The 961-nt window shown below is 45.3% G+C and overlaps 1 protein-coding gene across 1 annotated transcript; it reads left to right on the top strand.

Annotated features, from left to right (window-relative positions):
- Positions 1 to 253: 253 nt before the first annotated feature.
- Positions 254 to 465, top strand: PPTG_24647 (hypothetical protein; the record flags this gene model as incomplete). The annotated part of the gene is made up of 2 exons (XM_008918114.1): positions 254 to 277; positions 358 to 465. 2 exons carry the CDS (start codon positions 254 to 256, stop codon positions 463 to 465), a joined length of 132 nt encoding a protein of 43 aa, XP_008916362.1.
- Between the last annotated feature and the right edge of the window lie 496 nt (positions 466 to 961).

Here is a 961-nt window from a genome sequence, read left to right as displayed (position 1 = left end):
CATCGTGAACAAGAACGGGACCGTTCAGTCACCTTAGAATTCCCACACTCACTTCAAAACTGACGAATTCGAGGCGATGTGTTCGGCATTAATACACAACCAAGCGGCTCCGACAGTGATGTTAACCTTGTTTCTTCGTGTGCGAGATCGGAACCGAAGCTGTCACTTGGAAATGGATAGCTTACGCATTGTTCTTCAAAAACGTACACTCCTGCTCGGTATTTTGTCCCTTTGATAACACAAGATCAGCAGTATGCGTCGCTCGGATATGGTCGCGGTGCCAACGTGTTCATGGGGAACACGCAATCTCATACGTCGCGCAGTCCGACGAGTATAACGGTGACTCAAGTCTTATAGAATCGACGCTTCGATGAGCTAGCTGTACGACTAGACCAGCTATCGGTCAACATTATCATCTCCGCCGTGAGTGCAGAATTATCGTTGACGCCAAAGTTCATCCACTAATGCGTTGACAGCGCGTGTACATTTAGATCCACGTCAAAACGTTAACAGGTTTGTGAATTTTTCGCAAATATATTGTCATACGACTTTAGTAGCCCCATCGATAGAGTAAAAACTTGTTCATGTTCCTATATCCTTCTTTCTCAGGGTGTTTGACGAGGACGTTGAAGTGTACGTTGCAATTGGTGGTCGGGTTCCAGGCCCATCGTCTCCACAGTGCCCACGGCCTCCCGTATTGGTCTAGATGATGTTAGCGACATGATGGCTAATCATTAAGGAGCTAGTGATGTCGGGAGAGGAAGTTTATGCGCTGTTGAGGGCAAGGCGGTCAATGAAGACAATGAGAACATCTACGTCTTTCCAGCCAAACCTCTATTCCGTACCCAGTGAGCTCGAATACGATACCAGGTATTGAATAAAAAGCTTCAGTCCATTGATGCACAATTCTATTTTATCGATATTGCAAATTTTTGACAAAAATATTGCAATTGTGACAATA

The sequence above is a fragment of the Phytophthora parasitica genome (genome assembly GCF_000247585.1).
Source record: "Phytophthora parasitica INRA-310 unplaced genomic scaffold supercont2.141, whole genome shotgun sequence".
Classification (NCBI taxonomy): domain Eukaryota; phylum Oomycota; class Peronosporomycetes; order Peronosporales; family Peronosporaceae; genus Phytophthora; species Phytophthora nicotianae.
This window is presented reverse-complemented; position numbering and strand designations above follow the sequence as displayed.